Source organism: Lepidochelys kempii, chromosome 16 (genome assembly GCF_965140285.1).
Source record: "Lepidochelys kempii isolate rLepKem1 chromosome 16, rLepKem1.hap1, whole genome shotgun sequence".
Taxonomy (NCBI): domain Eukaryota; kingdom Metazoa; phylum Chordata; order Testudines; family Cheloniidae; genus Lepidochelys; species Lepidochelys kempii.
This window is the reverse complement of record NC_136395.1, coordinates 3,565,058-3,590,448: the sequence shown is the minus strand read 5'-3', so window position 1 is coordinate 3,590,448 and position 25,391 is coordinate 3,565,058. Positions and strand designations below refer to the sequence as shown.

General features: G+C 44.5%; 1 protein-coding gene across 13 annotated transcripts in view; it reads right to left on the bottom strand.

Annotated features, from left to right (window-relative positions):
• FKBP15 (FKBP prolyl isomerase family member 15) overlaps nucleotides 1–25,391 on the bottom strand; it is a 126,514-nt gene that overhangs the window by 13,683 nt on the left and 87,440 nt on the right. For 10 of the 13 annotated variants that reach the window (XM_073313897.1, XM_073313898.1, XM_073313900.2 and 7 more), the window contains 5 exons: nucleotides 24,351–24,453; nucleotides 22,151–22,183; nucleotides 20,028–20,199; nucleotides 693–829; nucleotides 244–399 (listed from right to left, as the gene is read on the bottom strand). In XM_073313897.1, coding sequence (XP_073169998.1) covers nucleotides 244–399; nucleotides 693–829; nucleotides 20,028–20,199; nucleotides 22,151–22,183; nucleotides 24,351–24,453 — 601 coding nt within the window. The remainder of the gene's footprint in view (nucleotides 1–243; nucleotides 400–692; nucleotides 830–20,027; nucleotides 20,200–22,150; nucleotides 22,184–24,350; nucleotides 24,454–25,391) is intronic. The other 3 variants (XM_078849019.1, XM_078849015.1, XM_078849018.1) reach the window with 2 other exon arrangements.

Genomic DNA, 25,391 nt, shown 5'->3' with positions numbered 1-25,391 from the left:
TGGGTTACGTAGTTCTTTGGAGTCATCGGTAAGAATCCTGGAGCAGGAGGTAAAGGCAAAGCCAACAAAGGCCAGCAAAGCAGAGGAGAAGCACTGGAGACAAATCCCCTTAGCGAAGCAGGGTGCTATTTCTTCATTGAGCAACTGATGCAGCTTTATCCAATGTGTATTTGCAATCTATAATCAACAGGCTTTCCAGTTGGAACTCACACAAACCTATCCAGTGGGAGGAGGTCTCCTCACCTGCTCTGCTGCTGCTTGATCAGTTGAAGTCCGTGCCTTTTTCAGGAGCTGTCGAAGTTTGTTCAGTTCTTCCTGGTAGGACCTGCGAATCTCATCCATCTCTTCCTCAGCCTGGCTTCTCTCCAAGAGGGATTTCTTTTTCCTCTCAACAAGATTCTGGAGAGCAGATAGTATGTCTGAGCACAGGTCTGGACTGCATCCAGATAGTGTCTCATCCCCTTGGGCACTGTGGGCAATCTCATTGTCATTACTATTATATACAATCATTAACGTACAAGGAACTTTAAAATCTGTGTAAGTGCACTCCTGAACTGATGTGCCAAAACTGTGGTGTTTGTAGGGAAAGAGTTGCCTTTTCAAAATTTGGCTTGCCTTGTGTGGGTCTGCAGAAACACTAGCATACAGCTGGAACTGTACATCTCCCCCGAAATGCAGATGCCTGGGCCTACCTTTTCCAGGTTCTCTTTCTCCACTTTCAGGTCTGCAAGCTCTTCTTCCAGCGCCGTAACCTTCAGGTCCAATTGCCTGCGGCTCTGCTTCTCAGCTCTGAATTTAGCTTGCATGTCTTCTGAGGATTCTTGGAGCTCTGCAAGAACACAGCTCACTGTGGGTTTCCACACTTCATATTTCAGGTTAATCTGAGTGGGAGAAAACTTAGAGCTCATAGCAAGAGTAGAACACAGAAGGGTCTAGTGGTTTCTATGGGAACTAGAACCTGTGACATGGTAACACTCAAAGCTCTTGTGTGGGGGTTATTTCCAAATATTTAAACAGGTCATCTGCTCTACACCTTCCCCTCCATGTAATGGCCTCAGCACCAATGATTACAGTAACACCATTATAAAAGCTGTCATTTTTCAACAAGGCTCAAAAGATACAAGGCTGAAAAAGCACCAGTCCCACCTTCCCCTCTTGAGCTGGTTTTTACAAAGGTCTCACTGTCTGTCTTGTGATTGGCTACGAACTGGGCTGTACTGAGTTGTCCTATGCTGGCAATAAAGTTAATAAAATAAATGCTGAGAGACTCCTGAGCTGGGGTGGGAGGAGAGCATAAATATCCTTGACACCGATCCTAGGGAAAATATGAATAGCTGTGTTAGGGTACATTCTGAACTTTGGGGTATAGATGTGGGGACCTGCATGAAAGACCCCCAAGCTTATTTTTACCAGCTTAGGTTAAAAACTTTAAGGCACAAATTTTCTTGTTTTTGGATGAGTACTGCTGCCACCACCAAGTGCGTTAGACAAAGATTTCGGAAAAGGACCATGTGGAGTATTTGTTTTCCTAAAATATCCCCCCAAACCGCTTTACCCCCCTTTTCTGGGGAGGCTTGAGAATAATTTACCAAGCAGATAGGTAAGGTGAGCACAGACCAGACCCTTGGGTTTTTAGGACACTAAAAACCAGTCAGATTCTTAAAAAACAGAACTTTATTATAAAGGAAAAAAAAGTAAAAGCAGTATCTTTGTAAAATCAGGATGGAAGGTAAATTTACAGGGTAATTAGATTTAAAACACAGAGGATTCCCCTTTAGGCAAAATTTAAAGTTACAAAAAACAGGGATAAACCTCCCTCTTAGCACAGGGAAAATTTACAAGCTAAAACAAAAAAGATAAACTAAAGCATTTTTTTGCTGTACTTACAATTTGTAATTTTAGAGGCTTATTTTAGGAATGGTTTAGGAAAGGTTGTATTTTTTCTGCCTGGTCCCTCTCTTTGTCTGGAGAGAGCACAAAGAAAAACCTTCCCCCACAGATTTGAAAGCATCTTCTCCCCTTATTGGTCCTTTTGGTCAGGTGCCAACCAGGTTATCTAAGCTTTTTAACCCTTTACAGGTAAATGAAGGATTTTATGCTACCCTTAGCTGTATATTTATGACATGCCCCCCAAATTATAGATAGTGCTGGACAGCCTGCTCCACACTGGCTGTGATTTTTTCCTGGAGCTTTAAGAGAAAACAGAATTAATAAGACACATGCACCTTTAGATATACTACTGATTATATAAAAACTAACAATATTTTTTACATTTTAAGGATGATTTTAACCAGTTAATTTTGGGAAAGTTTTACAGGAGAGTGCATTAGCCACCTTGTTAGAAGGTTTTGAAATGTGTTGTATTCCAAAATTTTAATTTTGGAGCGCTAAACTCCACCGAAGAAGTTTTTTGTTATTGTTTTTGACGGTATGAAGCCACTTTAGCGCAGCATGGTTGGTTTGCAGGTGGAAATGCCGTTCCCAAACGTATGGGCGTAGCTTTTTTAGAGCTTATACAATGGCGTGACATTTCTTTTTGCTGATTGTCCAGTGGCTTTTCCTTTTAGACAGTTTTTTGCTAACGACAGGATGGAATTTTTGATTCGGTTCTTCCTGCATTAAAACTGCTTCCACACCACACTTGGATGCGTCTGTGGTTACTAGGAAAGGTTTGTTAAAGTTTGGGGCCCTTAGCACAGGGTTAGACATGAATGTTGCTTTAAGCTGGTTAAAGGCCTTTTGACACTTTTTAGTCCACTGAACTATATTTGGCTGTGTTTTATGGTTAGGTTTGTTAAGGGTGGAGACTTGGCTGTTGTGCGGTACAAATCGCCGGTAATATCCGGCCAAGCCTAAGAAGGATTGGATCCGTTTTTTTGACTTTGGGACAGGCCACTTTTGGATAGCATTTACTTTGGCTTGTAAGGGGTTGATAGTTTGACCCACCTGGTGTTTAAGGCAAGTTACTTTTTTTAGGCCTATTTGACACTTTTTAGCCTTAACAGTTAGCTCTGCCTCCCTTATGCGCTCGAAGACTTTTTGCAGATGCTTCACATGTTCTGCCCATGAATTAGAAAAGATGGCCACATTGTCAAGGTAGGCGACTGTAGATTTTCCGAATCCCACTAGGAGACTATTTACAAGTTTTTGGAAAGTGGCGGGTACATTTTGCAGCCTGAATGGGAGCACATTAAATTTATACAGCGCAACATGGGTGACGAAGGCTGACCTTTCCTTGGCAGATTTATCCAGCGGTACTTGACAGTACCCCTTGGTTAAGTTTAAGGTAGAGATGAACTGGGCACGTCCCGGTTTTTTTAATAGCTTATTTGTGGGTGGCATTGGATAGCTGTTTGGGCAAGTTATAGCATTTAGCTTACGGTAGTCCACGCAAAGGCGTATCTTTCCATCTAGTTTGTGAACTAGAACGACTGGAGATGCCCATGAACAGTTAGTGGGGCAGATTACACCCATTTGTAACATGTTTCGGATCTTCCGGTTTATAGAAGTTTTGGCTTGAGGAGACACCTGGTAAGGCTGGGCTCAATTGGGCAAGCATTACCTGTGTTAATGGAGTGGTATGCCCGTTTGGTTTGTTCTGGGGTGGCTGAGAACATTGGCGCGAAGCTAGTGCAGAGCTCCTTGATCTGCTGTGGCTGCATACGTTCAAGGGTTATGGAAAGATTTACCTTTTCCACGCCACTGTCTTTTTTTTTTTTTTTGGTAGTAGACACCATCAGGCCACGTAGCGTTCTCTCCTCCCTGGGCGTTAATCATAGAATATCAGGGTTGGAAGGGACTGTAGGTTCTAGTTCAATCCCCTGCTCAAAGCAGGACCAATCCCCAATTAAATCATCCCAGCCAGGGCTTTGTCAAGCCTGACCTTAAAAACTTCTAAGGAAGGGGATTCCACCACCTCCCTAGGTAACGCATTCCAGTGTTTCACCACTCTCCTAGTGAAAAAGTTTTTCCTAATATCCAACCTAAATCTCCCCCACTGCAACTTGAGACCATTACTCCTTGTTCTGTCCTCTGCTACCACTGAGAACAGTCTAGAGTCATCCTCTTTGGAACCCCCTTCCAGGTAGTTGAAAGCAGCTATCAAATCCCCCCTCATTCTTCTCTTCTGCAGACTAAACAATCCCAGTTCCCTCAGCCTCTCCTCATGAGTCATGTGTTCCAGACCCCTAATCATTTTTGTTGCCCTTCGCTGGACTCTCTCCAATTTATCCACATCCTTCTTGTAGTGTGGGGCCCAAAACTGGACACAGTACTCCAGATGAGGCCTCACCAATGTCGAATAGAGGGGGACAATCACATCCCTCGATCTGCTCGCTATGCCCCTACTTATACATCCCAAAATGCCATTGGCCTTCTTGGCAACAAGGGCACATTGTCTAATCGCCTTCCATGATGAGATTACTGGTTCTGTGGATGAAGGGAAAGCAGTGGATGTATTGTTTCTTGACTTTAGCAAAGCTTTTGACACCGTATAAGTAGGGGCATAGCGAGCAGATCGAGGGATGTGATCATCCCCCTCTATTCGACATTGGTGAGGCCTCATCTGGAGTACTGTGTCCAGTTTTGGGCCCCACACTACAAGAAGGATGTGGATAAATTGGAGAGAGTCCAGTGAAGGGCAACAAAAATGATTAGGGGTCTGGAACACATGACTCATGAGGAGAGGCTGAGGGAACTGGGATTGTTTAGTCTGCAGAAGAATGAGGGGGGATTTGATAGCTGCTTTCAACTACCTGAGAGGTGGTTCTAGAGAGGATGGTTCTAGACTATTCTCAGTGGTAGAAGAGGACAGGACAAGGAGTAATGGTCTCAAGTTGCAGTGTGGGAGGTTTAGGTTGGATATTAGGAAAATTTTTTTCCCTAGATGGGTGGTGAAACACTGGAATGCGTTACCTAGGGAGGTGGTAGAATCCCCTTCCTTAGAAGTTTTTAAGGTCAGACTTGACAAAGCCCTGGCTGGGATGATTTAATTGGGGAATGGTCCTGCTTTGAGCAGGGGGTTGGACTAGATGACCTCCTGAGGTCCCTTCCAACCCTAATATTCTATGATTCTATGACTCCTTTCCCCCTCATTTTATTCTCCTAGGTGATCTTGCCCATTAGCTCCCTGAGGGAGTCAAAGTCTGCTTTTCTGAAGTCCAGGGTCTGTATTCTGCTGCTTTCCTTTCTTCCTTGTGTCAGGATCCTGAACTCGACCATCTCATGGTCACTGCCTCCCAGGTTTCCATCCACTTTTGCTTCCCCTACTAATTCTTCCCGGTTTGTGAGCAGCAGGTCAAGAAGAGCTCTGCCCCTAGTTGCTTCCTCCAGCACTTGCACCAGGACTGACAAACTGACAAACCTTTAATTTTTTGGAATAAAAGGGCTTTAGAGAATTAACATGGTACAGCTTAGGCTTTTGGTTGGAGGTGGGGGATGCTATGAGATAGTTTACAGCTCCCAGGCGCTTTGGACCGTGAATGGCCCTTCCCACAACATTTTTATTTTATGAGTCTGGAGCGCCTTTAAGACCATGACCTGGTTCCCAACTTTGAAGGAATGCTTTCTGGCATGTTTATTATACCAGGCTTTTTGCTCTTTTTGAGCATCTTTTAGGGTTTTTTTTTAGCAAGGGCTAAAGAGGTTCAGAGGGCATTTTGTAGGTTGATTACAAAGTCCAGTATGTTAGTTTCTAGAGAAGGCATAAACCCCTCCCATTGCTGCTTTGCCAACTGTAATGGCCCCTTAACCTTGCGGCCATACAAAAGTTTAAACAGTGAAAACCCTAAACTAGGATGTGGTACAGCCTTGTAGGCAAAGAGCAACTGTTGCAACGCTAGGTCCCAATTACTGGCTTGCTTATTTATGAATTTATGTACCATGGCCCCCAAAGTTCCATTAAACTTTTCCACCAGGCCATTTATTTGATGGTGGTAAGGGGTGGCAACCAAGTGGTTCACCCCATGAACTTCCCCACAGGCTTTTTATGGTCCCTGCCAGGAAATTAGTTCCCGAATCTGTAAGGATGTCGGAGGGCCAACCTACCCTGGCAAAAATGTGTGTTAATGCACGGCACACACTTTTAGCTCTGGTGTTGCTTAGAGCTACTGCTTCCAGCCATCGGGTGGCAAAATTCATCAAAGTCACTATGTACTGCTTTTCTCTGGGTGTCTTTTTTGGGAAAGGACCCAGATTATCCACAGCTACTTGCTGAAATGGAACCTCAATGATGCGGAGTGGCTGGAGAGGGGCTTTGACCTGGTCTTGGGGTTTTCCCACTCTTTGGCACACCTCACAAGATTGGACATAGGTAGAAGCATCCTTGCCCATTCCCTCCCAGTGGAAGGGCTTCCTCAAACGGTCTTTGGTCCTGTTCACGCCAGCATGGCCACTAGGATGATTGTGGGCTAAGCTCAAGAGCTTTACCCGGTACTTAGTTGGAACTACCAACTGTCTCTGCGGATGCCAGTCCTCCCGGTGCCCAACAGAAAGTTTCCTTTGATAAAAGTCCTTGTTCTACCACAAACTGGGATCAATTAGAAGAGCTGAGAGGTGGTGGGTTGCTCTGTCCAAGCTCCCTGGAGGCTTTCATCTGCTTCCTGCTCTGCCTGGAACTGTTCCCTTGATGCTGGAGACCTCAGTTCCTCACTGGATAGTGGACCTGGGCTTGGTCCCTCGGGAAGCGATGCGGGGGACGGGGCTGGTTCCAGGGACGGTGACCCGCTCTCCACGGGTGTGCTAGGTTGGGGTTCAGGCTCTAGCTGAGCCTCTTGCACAGGTTCAGCTGCTGCTGCCAGGGCGGGCTCGGTGGGGCCCTCTGGTGTTGGGGTTGCAAGCGCTGAACTCGGGGCTGGCAATGGTTCTGGTGCTGGTTGCTCCTCCAGTTCCAGTTCTGGGCTTGGCTCTGGCTGGGTCTCTGCAACTGGATCCACTACTGCTGTCACAGACATTGGCCTGGGATCCAGTTCCACAACTTCAGTCTGGGTCTCTGTTAACACAGATGGGGCCCTGGTAGAAGGCTCAGGAACAGAGCTAGGTGGGAAGGCTTGCTTAGCCCGGCTGCAGGTGACCATTCCCACCCTCTGGGCTAGCTTCACATGGTGGGCCAAGTCTTCCCTCAGCAGCATGGGAATGGGATAATTATCATAGACTGCAAAAGTCCACATTCCTGACCAGCCCCTGTACTGGACAGGCAACTTGGCTGTAGGCAAGTCAAAAGAGTTTGACTTGAAGGGTTGAATCGTCACTTATGCCTTTGGGTTGATAAATTTGGAGTCCACTAAGGACCGGTGGTTAGCTGACACCTGTGCTCCAGTGTCCCTCCACGCGATAACCTTCTTCCCGCCCACACTCACAGAGTCTCTTCACTCTGAGGATATCTGGGAGGCATCTGGGCCTGAGGACCTTTGGTGTGACCCCAGTGCAATGAACTACAATCTGTTGGGGTTTTTGGGGCAGTCGGCCTTCACATGCCCCAGCTCGTTACATTTAAAACATCGTCTAGCTGACTGGTCACTGGGGCGAGGTGGGTTGCTGGAGAATAGTGTGGTAGGACGATAAGGTGTCTGGGGTTTTCTTTGGGTGTAGTTGAGGCCTTGAGCTGCCCCCGGTGGTAGGGTGTGGTCTTGGGGTATCCCTTCTGGTATCTACCCAAACTGCAACCAGGGTTTTTCCTCTTTGCTACCTCCACCCGTTTTGTTCCCATTTGCCCCGCCTTTCTGACGGTCTGGGACTGTTCATATTGATCAGCATAAGAAGCAAGGACTTTTTGCTGAGTTCATTTTTTTATTCCATAAACACTGTTTTACATCATTATTGGTCAGTCAGGAACTGCTCCTGGACAATCAAATCACACATTCCTTCGAAGCTAATTACACCCCTTTCTTTGACCCATTTATCTAACAGATCCTTCATTTGGTTTACATAAGCAACATTACTTAGTCCAGACCCTCTTTCAAGGGCTTTAAATTTTACTTTGTAAGTTTTAGGTGTAATTTGAAATTGTTTTAAAACCAAATCCTTAAATTTACCATAGTCAGAAGCATCCTTAATAGGCATCTTGTTAAATATGTTTAGAGCTCTTTCAGTCAATTTTGCTACCAATGTGGTCATTTTGTGATCGCTAGGAATTGCATGGAGAGTGCACAGTTTCTTAAAGGTGATGAAATCTTTAGCAATATCACTGGATTTATTAAACTGTGGACAGTCGCTCCCATTTGTGGATTTTTGGGGAAGAATTGTTAGGGCTATTCGGTAGACCCATCTTAGCCCTTTCCAGATCTAAGTGCTTCAGCTCTAACTCCGTCTCCAAGCGTTTTGCCTGTTTTCTCTCCTCTGCTTTCAACTCCAAATGCTTTAAGGCCATTTGTTTTTTATGTTTTTTTTTTTCCCCTATCTTTTTTCAGCTTTAAATCTGACTAATTTCAGGTTTTTTTAGACGGCACTTTTTTGTGTGTGTCATTTTAGCCTTTCTGTGCTTAGCCTAGCCTAACCGAAGAGCTAGGAAAGAAAAAAAGAGCTTGTGAATTCCCTTGCAGGACTTAACTACTCTGCTTTCAGGCAAAGAAAAAAAGGTCCAGTTGCTTTCAGCTTAAAAAAAAAGTGTCCTTTTAAAAAACAACCACCACCTCCCTGCTTTCCAAGCAGCCAAAAGAAAAAACATGAGTCCTTGTGGCACCTTAGAGACTAACAAATTTATTAGAGCATAAGCTTTCGTGGGCTACAGCCCACTTCATCGGATGCATTGAATGGAACATATAGTAAGAAGATATACATACATACATACATATATATATACACACACACACACACACACAGAGAAGGTGGAATTTGCCATACAAACTGTAAGAGGTTAATTAATTAAGATGAGCTATTATCAGCAGGAGTAAAGAAAAGAAGCCCTTGAGGAATTCCACCAACAATTTCCATCCCACCATCAACCTCAGCCTAGACCAATCCACACAAGTGGTCCATTTCCTGGACACTACAGTGCTAATAAGTGATGGTCAGATAAACACCACCCTATATCGGAAACCTACTGACTGCTATACTTACTTACATGCCTCCAGCTTCCATCCAGGACACACCACACGATCTATTGTCTACAGCCAAGCTTTAAGATACAACTGCATTTGCTCCAATCCCTCTGACGAACACCTACAAGATCTCTATCAAGCATTCTTAAAACTACAATACGCACCTGCTGAAGTGAAAAAACAGACTGACAGAGCCAGAGGAGTACCCAGAAGTCACCTACTACAGGACAGGCCCAACAAAGAAAATAACAGAATGCCACTAGCTGTCACCTTCAACTCCCAACTAAAACCTCTCCAACGCATCATCAAAGATCTATAATCTATCCTGAAAAAATGATCCCTCACTCTGACAGATCTTGGGAGACAGACCAGTCCTCGCTTACAGACAGCCCCCCAACCTGAAGCAAATACTCACCAGCAACCACACACCAAAACCACTAACCCAGGAATCTATCTTTACAACAAAGCCCGATGCCAGCTCTGTCCACATATTTATTCAAGTGACACCATCACAGAACCTAATCACATTAGCCACGCCATCAGGGGCTCGTTCACCTGCACATCTACCAATGTGATATATGCCATCATGTGCCAGCAATGCCCCTCTGCCATGTACTTTGGCCAAACCGGACAGTCTCTATGCAAAACAATAACTGGACACAAATCTGACATCAAGAATCATAACATTCAAAAACCGGTAGGAGAACACTTCAACCTCTCTGGCCACTCAGTAAAAGCCTTAAGGGTGGCAATTCTGCAACAGAAAAACTTCAAAAACAGACTCCAATGAGAAACTGCTGAGCTTGAATTAATATGCAAACTAGATACCATTAACTTTGGTTTGACTAGAGACTGGGAGGGGCTGGGTCATTACACATATTGCATCTATTCCCTTAAATTAAGTATCCTCACACCTTCTTGTCAACTGTCTAAATGGGCCATCTTGATCATCACTACAAAAGTTTTTTTTCTCCTGCTGATAACAGCTCATCTTAATTAACCTCTTACAGTTTATATGGCAAATTCCACCTTCTCTGTATGTGTATATATATCTTCTTACTATATGTTCCATTCAATGCATCTGATGAAGTGAGCTGTAGCCAGCAAAAGCTTATGCTTGAATAAATGTGGTAGTCTAAGGTGCCACAAGTACTCCTGTTTTTTTTTTTTTTTTGCGCAGACAGACTAACACGGCTGAAACTCTGAAACCTGTCAAAAGAAAAAATGTTTTTAAACTCCTTAGGTCTGTGCTTTTGGTTTAAAATGATCCCACCTCTACCACCATGTCAGAGTTCCCTCCCCATTCTGAGGTACAGATGTGGTGACCCACAAGAAAGACCCCCCTAAGCTTATTTTTACCAGCTTATGTTAAAAACTCCCACAAGGCACAAATCCTTCCTTGTCCTTGGATGAGTATTGCTGCCACCACCAAGTGAGTTAGACAAAGATTTAGGAAAAGGACCACTTGGAGTTCCTGTTTCCCTAAAATATCCCCCCAAACCCCTTCACCCGCTTTCCTGGGGAGGCTTGAGAATAATCTACCAACCAGATAGGTAAACAAAGTGAGCACAGACCTGACCCTTAGGTTTTTAGGACATTAAAACCTATCAGATTATCTTAAAGTTTTTTTTTTCTCCTTAAAAAACAAAAAGTAAAAGAAACACCTCTGTAAAATCAGGATGGAAGGTAAATTTAGAGGGTAATGAGATTTAAAAAACACAGAGGATTCCCCTTTAGGCAAAACTTTAAAGTTACAAAAAACAGGGATAAACCTCCCTCTTAGCATAGGGAAAATTCACAAACTAAAACAAAAGAAACGAATGCATTTTTTTTTGCTATACTTACAATTTGTAATTTTAGAGGCTTATTTTCGGTATGGTTTAGAAGAGGGTTTTTTTTCCCCTGCCTGGTCACTCTCTTTGTCTGGAGAGAGCACAAAGAAAAACCTTTCCCCACAGGTTTGAAAGTATCTTCTCCCCTTATTGGTCCTTTTGGTCAGGTGCCAACCAGGTTATCTGAGCTTCTTAACCCTTTACAGGTAAAGGACGGATTTTATGCTACCTGTAGCTGTACGTTTATAACAAGCTGCCACAAAAGCAGGCAGCAGATGAGTAGAACCGGGTAGAATTAGTGGGGGAAGCAAAAGTGGATGGGAATCTGGGAGGCAGTGACCATGAGTTGGTTGAGTTCAGGATCCTGATGCAGGGAAGAAAGGTAAGCAGCAGGATACGGACCCTGGACTTCAGGAAAGCAGACTTCGACTCCCTCAGGGAACGGATGGCCAGGATCCCCTGGGGGACTAACTTGAAGGGGAAAGGAGTCCAGGAGAGCTGGCTGTATTTCAAGGAATCCCTGTTGAGGTTACAGGGACAAACCATCCCGATGAGTCGAAAGAATAGTAAATATGGCAGGCGACCAGCTTGGCTTAATGGTGAAATCCTAGCGGATCTTAAACATAAAAAAGAAGCTTACAAGAAGTGGAAGGTTGGACATATGACCAGGGAAGAGTATAAAAATATTGCTCGGGCATGTAGGAATGATATCAGGAGGGCCAAATCACACTTAGAGCTGCAGCTAGCCAGAGATGTCAAGAGTAACAAGAAGGGTTTCTTCAGGTATGTTGGCAACAAGAAGAAAGCCAAGGAAAGTGTGGGCCCCTTACTGAATGAGGGAGGCAACCTAGTGACAGAGGATGTGGAAAAAGCTAATGTACTCAATGCTTTTTTTGCCTCTGTCTTCACTAACAAGGTCAGCTCCCAGACTGCTGCGCTGGGCATCACAAAATGGGGAAGAGATGGCCAGCCCTCTGTGGAGATAGAGGTGGTTAGGGACTATTTAGAAAAGCTGGACGTGCACAAGTCCATGGGGCCAGACGAGTTGCATCCGAGAGTGCTGAAGGAATTGGCGGCTGTGATTGCAGAGCCATTGGCCATTATCTTTGAAAACTCGTGGCGAACGGGGGAAGTCACGGATGACTGGAAAAAGGCTAATGTAGTGCCAATCTTTAAAAAAGGGAAGAAGGAGGATCCTGGGAACTACAGGCCAGTCAGCCTCACTTCAGTCCCTGGAAAAATCATGGAGCAGGTCCTCAAAGAATCAATCCTGAAGCACTTGCATGAGAGGAAAGTGAAAAGGAACAGCCAGCATGGATTCACCAAGGGAAGGTCATGCCTGACTAATCTAATCGCCTTTTATGATGAGATTACTGGTTCTGTGGATGAAGGAAAGCAGTGGATGTATTGTTTCTTGACTTTAGCAAAGCTTTTGACACAGTCTCCCACAGTATTCTTGTCAGCAAGTTAAGGAAGTATGGGCTGGATGAATGCACTATAAGGTGGGTAGAAAGCTGGCTAGATTGTCGGGCTCAACGGGTAGTGATCAATGGCTCCATGTCTAGTTGGCAGCCGGTATCAAGTGGAGTGCCCCAAGGGTCGGTCCTGGGGCCGGTTTTGTTCAATATCTTCATAAATGATCTGGAGGATGGTGTGGATTGCACTCTCAGCAAATTTGCGGATGATACTACACTGGGAGGAGTGGTAGATACGCTGGAGGGGAGGGATAGGATACAGAAGGATCTAGACAAATTGGAGGATTGGGCCAAAAGAAATCTGATGAGGTTCAATAAGGATAAGTGCAGGGTCCTGCACTTAGGATGGAAGAACCCAATGCACCGCTACAGACTAGGGACCGAATGGCTAGGCAGCAGTTCTGCGGAAAAGGACCTAAGGGTGACAGTGGACGAGAAGCTGGATATGAGTCAGCAGTGTGCCCTTGTTGCCAAGAAGGCCAATGGCATTTTAGGATGTATAAGTAGGGGCATAGCGAGCAGATCGAGGGACGTGATCGTCCCCCTCTATTCGACATTGGTGAGGCCTCATCTGGAGTACTGTGTCCAGTTTTGGGCCCCACACTACAAGAAGGATGTGGATAAATTGGAGAGAGTGCAGCGAAGGGCAACAAAAATGATTAGGGGTCTAGAACACATCACTTATGAGGAGAGGCTGAGGGAGCTGGGATTGTTTAGCCTGCAGAAGAGAAGAATGAGGGGGGATTTGATAGCTGCTTTCAACTACCTGAAAGGGGGTTCCAAAGAGGATGGCTCTAGACTGTTCTCAATGGTAGCAGATGACAGAACGAGGAGTAATGGTCTCAAGTTGCAGTGGGGGAGGTTTAGATTGGATATTAGGAAAAACTTTTTCACTAAGAGGGTGGTGAAACACTGGAATGCGTTACCTAGGGAGGTGGTAGAATCTCCTTCCTTAGAGGTTTTTAAGGTCAGGCTTGACAAAGCCCTGGCTGGGATGATTTAACTGGGAATTGGTCCTGCTTTGAGCAGGGGGTTGGACTAGATGACCTTCAGGGGTCCCTTCCAACCCTGATATTCTATGATTCTGTGAGTGGCCTGCATAAGGGAGACGCGCGACAGAAGGGAGCTCAGTCGAAGCAGCACACAACACACCTTCAGATGCCTGAGCCACTTGCACTTTATCATTTCTACTGCTCCCTGCCCTGATGGAGGAGAGGTTGTGAAATAATTTTACCTGGGGCTGATTAGTTCTTCACTGAATCCACAGTGTGTCCTCATGTCATTTCCATTTTAAGTTAGCAATTTAGCTGGAAGGGAGCATATTTCATCCATTTTATTGAACATTTCAGTGGCTTGGGTGGAGAGCTCAAGGCCAAGAACTCCAAAGAGGTGCACAGTTCAGCTTTGCAGAGCTTATTAAATGCCTTAGCTTGTCTAGAGCTGTATTTCCATGAAGCAGAGTATCTGTTCAACAAGCATGAAGAGGCCTCTTCAAGTGGGATAAAATTACTGACCCAGAAAAACCAAGTTTTGTTTCCATCGTTAGCTGCTTAGAGACTGTTAAACAGAATGTGACCCACAAATGTTGCACAGCAGAAATGAAAACAAACCCAAAACAGATGCATATTAGGATCGTGACAGTTGATAAGCAAGACACTGCGGTAAATAGTAACCCAACATCATGGAGCTGTGATAATCAGACTGAGGCTTGTCTCAAAGAAGAGTGGCTCAGAACCCATCGAAATTAGGGACTCCCCAAACGTGTACAAAGATCACGGGAAGAGTTAAACAGGTCTTTTACACAATCACAGAAATGGAAGACTGGAAGGGACCTTGAGAAATCATCAAGTCCAGTACCCCACACACAGGTGTTTGTCCCTCCTATTTTTAAAAGCCTCCAACGATGGGGATTCCACAACCTTATTCCAGATCTTAACTACCCTTATAGTTAGAGAGTTTTTCCTATTACCTAAGTCTCCCTTGCAGCAGATGAAACCTATTACTTCTTGTCCTACCTTCAGTGGACAAGAAGAACCATCAATCAGTACCATAACAACAGCCATTAACATATATGAAGACTTATCGGATCCCCCCCTTAGGATATAGATATTCAGGCCTGTCTGTAAAGGCCTATACTCTCTAAGAATTTAGGTGTATTCTTATCACTTAGCTAGTTATAGAGGTATAAAAGAAAGAATCAAATCACTGTCTGCCAGTGTAAGGGCCTTCTCTTACTGTGACAGTCTGAGGCCCTGTGCTTAGGCTAAGGCCTTTGGCTAAGCAGCAGAGGCAGCCATAAGCTGGGAAGCGAATGGTCACATCCTCACATTCCAAACTAGTCACACTGAAAGAAGGTGCTATTGGGCTGTTAGGAATACAATCCTGTCCTGATAATGCCTATCGCCTCCAGAGAAAGGGAAGTGCCTAGAAGATGTAAAAGGAAACTTAGTTTGATAGCATCCTGTCTGGCAAGAACTCACTTATCAATAGCTGGGATGTGAAATCCTCATTTCTTTGTTGTTCTGTCACTGTAGTCCCCATTTCCCTATTGTTTGTCTGTATAATCTCTGTCTGGTTCTGTGATGGTTTCTGTCTGCTGTATAATTAATTTTGCTGGGTGTAAACTAACTAAGGTGGTGGGATATAATTGGTTAAATAATCATGTTCCAATATGTTAGGATTGGTTAGTTAAATTTCAGTAAAATGATTGGTTAAGGTATAGCTAAGCAGAACTCAAGTTTTACTATATAGTCTGCAGGCAATCAGGAAGTGGGGGGAAAATGGGAACAGGGAATGGGGATGGGGAAATTGGAATCATGTTTAGCTAAGGGCAGGAACGGGAACAGGGACACAGGTAAGGCTCTGTGGTGTCAGAGCTGGGAAGGGGGACACTAAGGAAGGAAACTGGAATCATGCTTGCTGGAAGTTCACCCCAATAAACATCGAATTGTTTGCACCTTTGGACTTCGGGTATTGTTGCTCTCTGTTCATGCAAGAAGGACCAGGGAAGTAAGTGGGTGAAGGAATAAGCCTAACACCCCCTGCCCCTCAGTCTTTTTTTCCCCTCAAGAGTTCTTTTAGCCTTTCCTCATAGGTCAGGATTTCTAAATCCCCTTTTTGTTGCTCTCCTCTGGACTCTAATTTGTCCTCCTCTTTCTTCAGGTGTGGCGCCCAGAACTGGACACAGTACTCCAGCTCAGGCCTCACCAGAGCTGGGTGGGACAATTACTTCCCAAGTCTTACATACAACACTCCTGTTAATACACCCCCACACATTTATAAGAGTCTCTGTCTCTCATTGCGCAATGACCTCTTAAACTCCAAAGATATCCAATGAAGTGATTGACTACTTGTGTTGATTTTATTACCCTAAAGAAATACTGGTATATTACATATTGACTGGATTAACCCTTCAGAGTCTGTATGGCTCCTACATGGAAGACACCTGGGAAACTAGCTGTTTTAAGAAAGAGGTGGAAAGGTTTCTGGCCCAGGGGAAGCCAGGACAGGTCAGGACTCTTGACCAAAGCTACTGCAAATCTAACATTTTGCTGCCAGGAAAAAAAAAACCTGCACTTCTGCTTGCACCCAGTCCGCTTCTGTCATAAATATAAAGGGCAGGGTAAACACCTTTAAAATCCCACAGCTGCCACCGTATCAAAGTTCCTTCCCCACTCTGAACTCTAGAGTACAGATGTGGGGACCTGCATGAAAAACCCCCTAAGCTTATTTTTACCAGCTTAGGTTAAAACTTCCCCAAGGTACAAACTATTTTACCTTTTGCCCCTGGAGTTTATTGCTGCCACCACCAAATGTCTAACAAATATATAACAGGGAAAGAGCCCGCCCCACTAGATGAATCCGCCAAGGAAAAGTGAGCCTTCACCACACATGTTGGGCTGTATGAATTTAATGTACTCCCTTTCGGGCTGCAGAATGCACCCACCACCTTCCAAAGACTTGTAGATGGTCTCCTAGCGGGATTAGGAGAATATGTCGTCGCCTACCTTGACGATGTGGCCATATTTTCAGATTCCTGGGCAGAACACCTGGAACATCTACAAAAAGTCTTTTAGCGCATAAGGGAGGCAGGACTAACTGTTAAGGCTAAGAAGTGTCAAATAGGCCTAAACAGAGTGACTTACCTTGGACACCAGGTGGGTCAAGGAACTATCAACCCCCTACAGGCCAAAGTGGATGATATCCAAAAGCGGCCTGTCCCAAAGTCAAAGAAACAGGTCCAATCCTTCTTAGGCTTGGCCGGATATTATAGGCGATTTGTACCGCAATACAGCCAAATCGCCGCCCCACTGACAGACCTAACCAAAAAAACAGCGAAATGCCGTTCAGTGGACCGAAGAGTTTCAGAAGGCCTTTAACCAGTTTAAAGCAACACTCATGTCTGACCCTGTGCTAAGGGCCCTAGACTTTGACAAACCGTTCCTAGTAATCACAGATGCGTCCGAGCGTGGTGTGGGAGCAGTTTTAATGTAGGAAGGATCGGATCAAGAATTGCACCCTGTAGTGTTTCTCAGCAAGAAGCTGTCTGAGAGGAAAGCAACTGGTCAGTCAGTGAAAAGGAATGTTACACCATTGTCTACACTCTGGAAAAGCTATGCCCATATGTTTGGGGACGGCGTTTCCACCTGCAAACCGACCATGCTGTGCTACAATGGCTTCACACCGCCACGGGAAATAATAAAAAACTTATTTGGTGGAGTTTAGCTCTCCAAGATTTTGATTTCGACATCCAACACATCTCAGGAGCTTCTAAAAGTGGCTGATGCACTCTCCCATGAAAGGTTTCAGAGGAACAGCCGTGTTAGTCTGTATTCGCAAAAAGAAAAGGAGTACTTGTGGCACCTGCATGAGCTTTCGTGAGCTACAGCTCACTTCATCAGATGAAGTAGCTCACGAAAGCTCATGCTCAAATAAATTGGTTAGTCTCTAAGGTGCCACAAGTACTCCTTTTCTTTCTCCCATGAAAGTTTCCCGGAATCAACTGGTTAAAATCATCCTTGAGATGTGGAAAATATTGTTAGTCTTTATATACTTGGTAGTATATTTAGAGGTACATGCATCTTATTAACTCTGTTTTCTCCTAGAGCTCCAGGAAAAAATCACAGCCAGCGTTTCACCTTATCTGTGATTTGGGGGGCATCATAAATATAAAAGGAAGGGTAAACACCTTTAAAATCCCTCCTGGCCAGAGGAAAAACCCTTTCACCTATAAGGGGTTAAGAAGCTAGGATAACCTCACTGGCACCTGACCAAAATGACCAATGAGGATACAAGATACTTTCAAAGCTGGGGCGAGGGTGGGGGAGGGAGAGAAACAAAGGCTCCGTCGGTGTGTTGTTTTTTGCCAGGAACAGAAAAGGAATGGAGTCTTAGAACTTAGTAAGTAATCTAGTTAGATATGCATTAGATTCTGTTTTGTTTAAATGGCTGATAAAATAAGTTGTGCTGAATGGAATGTATATTCCAGGTTTTGTGTCTTTTTGTAACTTAAGGTTTTGCCTAGAGGGATTCTCTATGTTTTGAATCTGATTACCCGGTAAGGTATTTACCATCCTGTGTTTACAGAGGTGCTTCTTTTAATTTTTTCTTCAATTAAAATTCTTCTTTTAAGAAGCTGATTGCTTTTTCATTGTTCTTAAGATCCAAGGGTTTGGGTTTGTGTTCACCTATGCAAATTGGTGAGGATTTTTATCAAACCTTCCCCAGGAAAGGGGGTGTAGGGTTTGGAGAGGATTTTGTGGGGAAAGACGTTTCCAAGTGGGCTCTTTCCCTGTTATATATTTGTTAGATGCTTGGCGGTGGCAGCAATAAAGTCCAAGGGCAAAAGTTAAAATAGTTTGTACCTTAGGGAAGTTTTATCCTAAGCTGGTAAAAATAAGTATAGGGGGTTTTCATGCAGGTCCCCACATCTGTACCCTAGAGTTCAGAGTGGGGAAGGAACCTTGACAGCTTCTCTACTACCAGATTGAGCAGAATGTCAGTTGAAGACAGAACAGCCAAGATTCAGCCTGGGGGCCGGAGGAATTGGTCAGTATAGTGGGGGAAAAAACAAACAAACAAACAAACAACTAACAACTCCTCTTCAGGTTCACAGTACACAGTCTCCTAAAGGCAAGTGCCTATACAGAGCCAAGGAAAGCTTAACAGTGAGCTAAAAAGGGGTCTCTAATTAGATGAAGCAGAAATTGCAAGAACAGTGTCTCAGCTAACAACAATACTTAAGGCCAGATCTGTGTTTACCCAGAAAGAATCAAGATTGAGCCATGGTGAAATATATGGGTTTTCATTTTTCCAATCACTGATTTCACCAAGAAGGGAAATTAACTTTGTTACTAGAGTCTGCACAGTCTGCAAAACAATCAGCAGGTTATGTCCACTAAACAGCCAATGAATGCTGAGAAGTTACCCAGTTGCAAAGCACTACTGGTATGCATGACAAAGTCTCTATCCCATAAAGGAGCCTAATCCAAGTCTGAAGGAAAAGGTAGAAGAGAAAAGCGGAGAGGAGGACCTGCTCTTGGAGGAACATTTGCAAAGAACTCAGAGCATTTTATTTTGTGGGCTCCTCCAGCTTTGAATGTGCCATAGAAACAAGGCACTCTTTTCCCATCTATATCATTAAGCCACATTTGCAAACAGGGCAGACTTTGTATGGCCCTCCTTCCCCATTTCCAGGCACATTACCAAGGAGAATTCAGGAGACTGAGTGGTGAGAAAAAAAGCAGCAAAAGCTTTGAAGTGTTCAGTCAATTTTTTGGTTTTGCATTCTGCTTTGCAATATTAAGCATGGGGAGGAGAAGCTTTCTTTTTGACCCCCTCTGGTGATCAGCCTATGCTGTCAGAGTATGAGGACTGTTGAAACCCATGTCATTTTATCAGCTACTATTCATCTAAATGTCATATCCTTTTATCTATCTTGCCAAGCTATTTATCTCCATAGCTTCTTATGGAAGGAAGCAGGAGGCTCCGCAGGTTAGTGCATATATTCTGAACCAAGGCATTTCAACAAGGCTCCTCACCCAAGAGATGCTAATGTCAGAAAGCAGGTGTATCTCACATGCAGTCCAAACTCAGGTAGTTCCATTATGCCTAACTAATCCCTGCCCCTGTGCTAATTATTGACTTCCTCTCTTAAGCCTTGGTTGTGTTCCACACTAGAACTGGCTTCAGTAATCTTTGGGATAATGGTGCTATAGGAAGATGGACTAGTTGACCCAACTGCAAGAGGGGTTTAGTTGCACGACTCACAAAGGACTTCCATACTCTCTGGCAGGGCCACCTTCAGTGGATGAAAGGGAACCACTAGTATATCAGTTTAACTCTAGTATAGCTCAGTAGAGACAAAAGCGATGGGCTGGTGGGCTCCGTCCAGTACTTAACAGGAAGGTTCAACATCAGAGGCCATCCTAACAGGCTCTTTTGTTGGCAGTCTCAGCAGGGAGGTGAAGCATTGATTTGCACATAGAGCCAGAGCTTCCTTCTCTCCCCTAGTTGGCCCCTCTAGCTGAAAGCTAAGGCACATTATGATAAATATATCTTTTTTGGCAATTCAGACAGCTGCCACTGAAGTATAGAGTTAAGGTCACCAATACAGCTGACCAAGTTAACAGAGAACTAGATCATGATCTAGGCAATAGAACCCACCCCCTTGACCGACCCCCTACCGGCTAGCTGTGCTTGCAGCTTGTTGAACTGTGCCTCATTCATCTCTGCCTCCTGCAGGGCTGTGGTCAGCTGTGTGTGCAGGTCCATCTCCTTCTTCTGGTGAGCAGTCATTTCCAACTGCAGACGGGAGACCTGTGCTGTAGCAGCTGCCAGCTTCTCTGCAACTTTGACCTGTAGCACAGAACAGGGGGAAATATCAGAACTCCTGAGTACTTAAGTGGGGTTTCCAAAAGTTGGCTCACAGGGCAGTGCTAGGAGCCCAGATTCCATGCTTGGTTTGCATAACTAGATGGCAGACACCCTCCTCCATTAGAGATACAGCTTGATGGAAGTTGCAGGCCAAAGATGAAGCACTGTATATTGAGCTGAGGGGCAGCAGCACAGCATGCTGCGATAGGCTCACTGCCCTACTAAAAACAGAGTGGCTCTGGGACACATAGTAGAGCACTGTGGGCCCTATTTGACCACACGCTCCACCCTGATTTATTCTAGTGGCTGGCGACAACCTCATCTCCAAGACAGATTAAAGCAGGTCACTTCAGGAAGTTTTTTTCGGAAAAAGACGTGTTTCACTGGTTGGCTGTTCTGTTCACCCCTTTGGGACTACCAGCTGGCCGGCGAGACATCGAAGCCTAATTGCCCAGAAAAAGGCGTCTTACAGGCGTCTGCCACCCCCAGATACACACAGCTCTCTTCAGGTTGCAAACAGACTGTGCCAGGGTAGCAAGTCTGACGTTACAATTCTGCCCCTGCCCTTCTAGATTTGTCAAACAATTAAAATGGACCGGATGATATGCTCATGGGGATAAAGCTGTTTGGGATGGGTAGTTGTCAGATGGGAGTCGACATGCAGACTATTTTCAAGTGAGTACAGGGATCAGTTTATGAAGACTAGCTGTGGAGAGGGAATTTCAGAGCAGGATGTGTACTCTGCATTCGCGAGATGGTTAGGTACATACTAATTTGTCAAGGTATTTTTCTGGCTTGCCAAGTTATTCACTGTAAAGTGCAAGTATTAGATACTTCTAACAGTGATCACTGTTCTAATCAAGCTTTTAGGATTTTATTCAAGTCAGTGATTCACAGGAAGCCAGATCTAATAGGGGTTCTCACAGACAACTTGTTAATTACATGTTGTTAAAAAAAACTGAAAAGGCTCACAACCTCACAAACTAGATCCAGCTCCAAGTCTTTTGGGATAGGGCCAAAAATTCATGAAGGATATGCTGTAAAGACAGGCTGCATTATAATAGTGGGAACTTAAACAGTTCCTATTGTAGTTAAAAGTTACATTCAGATTCCGAACAGGTTCTCTGTTGTGCCCCACATAGTTCCAGCCCAATTTCCTCTTGGGCTAGCTACTTGCTGGCATTCAGAGAACTACCTCAGGTCTTGAATTACTGCTGGTCTCAAACTTGTAAACTGGTTCTGTACACCAGAGACTGACACTGTGGCTATTCATTAATCTTACTTAGAGACCTCTCTCCAAAGTATCTTAGTTACTGGGCTGCCAATCACACTTCCCCAGTGGGAGAAATTGTGTGATCACTTAATTAAACAACAAAGAACCAGGACCTGTGGATTAAGCACCTGTGGATGAGCAATGTGAAGTGATCAGTGATGACTATATATTAACATAGTTCCTACCACAGCATTCCCTTTTGTTCTCCTCTTTTGGAAGGGTGAAAAAAGATCATTATGAATGCAGCTTGTAAATTGTGGGTGGTGTTTTTTTTTAAATCTCCACATAGGCTGCCTCCAGCAGTTTTCATAAACTCAAAGGAAAACAAAGACCTGTTTCTGTGCTGAAATCAGCCTAGGTAAAAAAGAGTGGGGTTTGTTTGTTTGTTTCCCCCCCCATTAACTTCTGTATTCTGTGCAGCAGTATCTGAACTCCTAAGGTTAGCAAGTTTTCATCCACTCAGTTCAAATAGTTGAAAGGATTTTGCTCACAATTCTTCCTACCCAGCCTCCTGCCAAAAAGTGTTGGCTGTGGACTGTAAAGATGCAGGAGAATCTTCAGCTCAGAAAGAGACTTTATCAAAGTTAGAGGCATGTGTAAACTGTAGGTTATGGGAGAGAAACCCCAAGGCTCTAGAGAGTCAGGGACACACTGCCTCACCTGGTCCCAGCCCCGATCCACTGGCAGCATGTGCTGGGAAGAGAAAGCAGTGACAGGAAACAGGAAGAGTTAAGAACGCCAAGTAGAAAGGCAAAAGCATTAATTACTTAGAACAGCTAAGTGTGGCATTACAGGGGCTAAAATGTGACAAGAGAAGCATTCAACCTATTCCTTGTTTGACAGCTGCAAAAGCTCAAAAACAGAAAGAACAGCAGTGAAGCCATGTTTAAAAAGGGGCTAAATCTCTCCAAATGTGGAGGACTGTATGGAACATGGATGGTCAAATGGACTATGCAGTCATCTGGGAGCCAGGAGCTTCTGCATTCTAATCTCTGTACTGCCAGTGACAGCAAGTCATTTCACCATTCTGGAGAGCGATGATACCACCAACCTTACATGAACATGTCAAAACTTTGATATTAACTACTCTGCAAGTGCTAAGCAGAAATGTATTACCCCAAGGGCACAAGTTACAGATTCATTGCTCCTCACTGAAATCTGGGCCATGCCAGGATAGAGGGCTACCCCCCAGTTTGCATACACGGGAGCAGAGAATCCTCTCAGATCTTCCATGGTTCTCTCCCCTGGTTTGTTATTACTGAAACTGCCTACATCAGGAATTTGTCTCCATTGCAACAATTGACATAGCTACACCAAAGCAAACCCCAAGGATAGACAAGAAAGCTAGAGTGTGCAGCGATGCAGATGACTCACGTTTGAAGCCAGGGTAAGCATCTCCAGTGCAAATCATGGCTTTTCTAACCTACAGGGGAGCCAAATGAACCACTGCAATCGACTGCTGGAATTGGGTCAAGTCTCAGCACGGACAGGGCTTAAGGATGGATGCACTCTCTCTAAGCAATTGCTATGGTTGCCACAGTGATGCTGTGTGCTCAGACAGGAATGGAGGTTTATCAGTATCCTCAGTCTGTGATGCCACATGGCTGGAGCTGACTTGCTATAGTTATTGTTTCTGTAGCTTGCCACAGACTGTTGCTGGAGAACCTACCCCAGCAAAGTACTCCCTTTCTTCATGGTCTAGCTGCACCCAGCATATATTCAGCCACTCATTTCTCTGGATCCTCTGTGTTCCCTAACCAACAGGAGAGGCAGCTACTATACTTTAGGAATTAGGGTCTTCACTTTTTTACAGCCCACCAATTCACTGTTCTCATACAAGAAAGCAGAGGAAACGCAAGCACTTATGATTAACGCCAAACAGGAAATAGATTAATAAAAATGGAGTGCACACCACACAGCAGGGCATGGCAGTGCAAGGTTCATACGTTATTTTGGCAAAGTACAAAAGGGGCCAGCAATTGCTAGCAACATACTCAAAGCCCCCTCATACTAGTATATTAGAATGGGCTACAGTCTTCCAAATGAATCTGCACAGGCCTAACAAGCAACATATGGCTGTATTTAACTGGGTTCCTACACATGGTAAATAACGGAAGGCAGCAGGACGGAAAGAAACACCGGGTTCCATGTTTAACTGACATGGCTATTTGAGAGACAAGGTGGATGAGAAGTAAGTCCAATAAGAAATTACATCACCCACCATGTGTCTCAAATATCCTGGGACCAACACAGTTATACTACAAATGACTACTAGAAGTGAGTTTGACATATAACACTATATTACTGTATCTGAAACCTGAGGTTTCACTGATTTTTGAAATCAAGACATCTTATTAGAGAATCAAATCTAGCAGGTAAGAGGATTGTTATATGGATATTCTGGTGGCCCAAGTTCTACCAGCCATTTAGCAGTAGTAGAGGAGCTTTTTTGGGAATCTGACAATGTAGTAAAATAGGCAATGTGCATTTTGAAATAGTTATGAGACCCTGCTAATAGTCAAATGGTAGCTAAGCTACTGTGTGTATGAAAACAAAGTTAAGAGTAACTTTTGTACCTTCCATACCAATGTAGCAATTGAAAGACTATCCAAGCTAAGACATCTTTAAGCCTTATGCAACAGAAGCACAGATGCTACAGTGCTGGGGCCATGCAAACACCTAGACAGATCAGAATGAAAACTAAGGTAATGGCTTTAGAATCCATGATTGAGAACCCCTGGGTTCTCTTTTTAGGAGAGTTTTAGGTCAGAATCCCCAGTGTCTGTTAGATAGAACTGCAAACCCTTCTCTAGCCTTGGTCAGAGCTCTGTGTTTGTACTTATTGCTTGGCTAGTTTTACCTTTTCCTGCTCTGCATGCAACACCCTTGCCTGAGTGTGTTCATTTGTCGTTTGCAACGAGTTGTTTCTCTGCTCCATCAGCAGGTTGCTCTGTTCAACATACCTAGGAAAGGGGGTGGGGGAGGGAAAAATCATAGAAAACGACTTGAGCACAAAACACAAAAGGGGACTTGAAGTGAAAGCCTATTGTGGAAGAAAGACACCAGTGTTTGTGAAAAAGCCTCATGAACAGAATAAGTTCCAAAACAACTCTGTGTGATGTCTTGCACACAAATGCAACTAGGGATATGTGGATATTTAAGATCTGTCAGTTTAAGGCCAGAAGGGACCCCATTAGGGCATCTAGTCTGACCTGCTGTACAGCACAGGCCACCAACACCACCCAGCACTTGCACGCTAACCCAACAACCAAAAACAAAATCAAAGCACTACAGACCACAGGAGACTAGATTATTCTGTGCCAGAGGCACAGAATAGGAGGGACTGAGGTGTACCAGTACTTGAGGCCCCCCTCAATGCCAGGGAAATGATGAAATGATATACACCCAGATAATCTTGGCAAATGACATGCACCCACATGCTGCAGAGGAAGGCGAAACCCCCCCAACGTCACTGCCAATCTGACCTGGGGGAAAATACCTTTTTGATGTAACATATGTAATGAGTTAGGCTCTGAGCATGTGAGCAAGAACCAGCCAAGCACCTGAGAGACAGAATGCTTAGTGTCATATCAGAGCCCTGGCCGATCCTGTCCAATGGATGGACAATGGAGGGAGCAGTATGACTGCTCAGAGCTCCGGTACGAAACTGCAGAAAAACCTGAGTGTCTCTGGATTAAGTTTAGAAGTGTGTGCAACAAGAGTGATGTAGTGGTGGGAGTCTGCTATAGACCACCGGACCAGGGGGATGAGGTAGATGAGGCTTTCTTCCGGCAGTTCACGGAAGCTACTAGATCGCATGCCCTGATTCTCATGGGTGACTTTAATTTTCCTGATATCTGCTGGGAGAGCAATACAGCAGCGCATAGACAATCCAGGAAGT